This window comes from Octopus bimaculoides, chromosome 3, assembly GCF_001194135.2.
Source record: "Octopus bimaculoides isolate UCB-OBI-ISO-001 chromosome 3, ASM119413v2, whole genome shotgun sequence".
Lineage (NCBI taxonomy): Eukaryota > Metazoa > Mollusca > Cephalopoda > Octopoda > Octopodidae > Octopus > Octopus bimaculoides.
Window position 1 is genome coordinate 1,405,124 of NC_068983.1, and position 1,869 is coordinate 1,406,992.

The 1,869-nt window shown below is 36.8% G+C and overlaps 1 protein-coding gene across 3 annotated transcripts in view; it reads right to left on the reverse strand.

The window, feature by feature from the left end:
• LOC106876115 (nematocyst expressed protein 6) overlaps positions 1 to 1,869 on the reverse strand; it is a 94,127-nt gene that overhangs the window by 7,631 nt on the left and 84,627 nt on the right. For 2 of the 3 annotated variants that reach the window (XM_014924526.2, XM_014924525.2), the window contains exons 12-13: positions 1,603 to 1,743; positions 1,270 to 1,407 (exon numbers count right to left, since the gene is read on the reverse strand). In XM_014924526.2, coding sequence (XP_014780012.1) covers positions 1,295 to 1,407; positions 1,603 to 1,743 — 254 coding nt within the window. In that variant the 3' untranslated portion in view covers positions 1,270 to 1,294. The remainder of the gene's footprint in view (positions 1 to 1,269; positions 1,408 to 1,602; positions 1,744 to 1,869) is intronic. The other variant, XM_014924527.1, reaches the window with a different exon arrangement.

A 1,869-nucleotide genomic window follows, 5' to 3' on the forward strand; every position in this document is an offset into this window, starting at 1 on the left:
GAGAGAGAGAGAGAGAGAGAGAGAGAGAGAGAGAGAGAGAGAGGGAGGGAGAGAGAGAGAGACAGAGAGACAGAGAGACAGAGAGAAAGAGAGTCTGTGTCTCAAACTAAATAATTCTACAGGCATCATTATATTAATCGGTTTACGTTCATGTTCAGCTCATTATTACTAATTGATATTTCCTTATTAACCGTAGACAAGATGTATTATATTTAATGAGAATAATATTGCGTTGAGCACAAACGTGAGGAATTTAATAATTTAGAAGCTAATGTCGAAGCCTTTTAAATCGCCTTAAAGATATATTCCATGGGATTTTAATATCTGCTTTATTAATCAGTAATATAAGGTTGAGGAGGAGACTTACATAAAGGAAATCCCTTGAAAGCCTGAGCTCACTCGCAACTAAAACATAATCTGTTGCCCTTCCGTCACATCGAAGCACCGTCACTAGACATAACAGAGTTCCAGTTCGTCTCAACACACCAACGCAAGACGAAATATTGCACATTCGTTCGAAATGCATCGGAGACCCATTTCCAAGGTGACTACATAAACATCTCATAACTGAAAAAAAACACTTCTTTGCAGGCCTAAGAAATACTTCATCTGTGAACACTAGTTTTTCCCTTGCTAGTTATACATGTAACCTCCATGTAGATAACCGCACTTATGTTTACACTGGGATGCAAAACCACACCTATAGACTATACACAAAAGCTTATCCAAATAACGAGGGAACTTTAATCTTAATATGCTACACACAAGTCTATGAAATTGCAACGAATTTGTTTCACTTTAATCTGTATCGTAACTACAGTCGATCACGTTCTGCAATTGGTCGATATTGTAGTTCCACAGATTCCTTTCACTTCAAGAAGGGGTCACTTCATCACATTCCTATCCAGATCCTCTTGATTAAAAGGTTCGCATCAGTCCCCGACCTTTAGACGTCGATGTGGAACATAGAACGAAGTATTTTCGAGTGCAACTAGAAAGGGCGAAATAATTACTCTCTTCTCCTCGGACTGAACTCCGTGGCAAATTCATTATCGCACAATGCATTATATTACGATACGTCCTTATTTCTAAAATACATCATCATCATCATCGTTATCATCATCAACATCCTAATCTTCATCATCATCAACATCCTAATCTTCATCATCATCAACATCCTAATCTTCATCATCACCATCATCAAATATATTCAGTTGAATAAATATGTTACAAAATATTTTAACGAATGTAGAGGAATGGTTAACTTACATTTCTTATAAAACTTGTTGCTTCCTTAGCAATATCCACACGTTTTTCTGCATTTCTTCGATACAAAATGTTTCCGGGCTTTACATTTATAAACTCTACGAATATATTTACAATTCATCAGGTCTCGACATTCAGGCTCTTCATAGAAATAAAAGAAAAATGAAAAACAAAAATACAGAAAGTCTGTAGGGGGCAGAATAGTCACGGTTGATATCACACTTGTTCAAGATGATCTTTTGCCTCCTCATCTACCTCCTCCTCCTCATCATCGTATCATCATCATCATCGTCACATACATTCAACTAAGTAAATATGTTCGAATGGTTAACTTACTTTTCCTTTGATATATGTTTCTTCCCGGGCATTTTCCGCATGTTTTCTTGCAAAAATTCGACATATAATGAAAATTGCGCGTACATCCATTATATTTAGCCTTCTGTCTACACGTGGTAATTAGGTCTCGACATTCAGGTTCTTCATAGAAATAAAAGAAAAATGAAAAACAAAAATACAGAAAGTCTGTAGGGGGCAGAATAGTCACGGTTGATATCACACTTGTTCAAGATGATCTTTTGCCTCCTCATCTACCTCCTCCTCCTC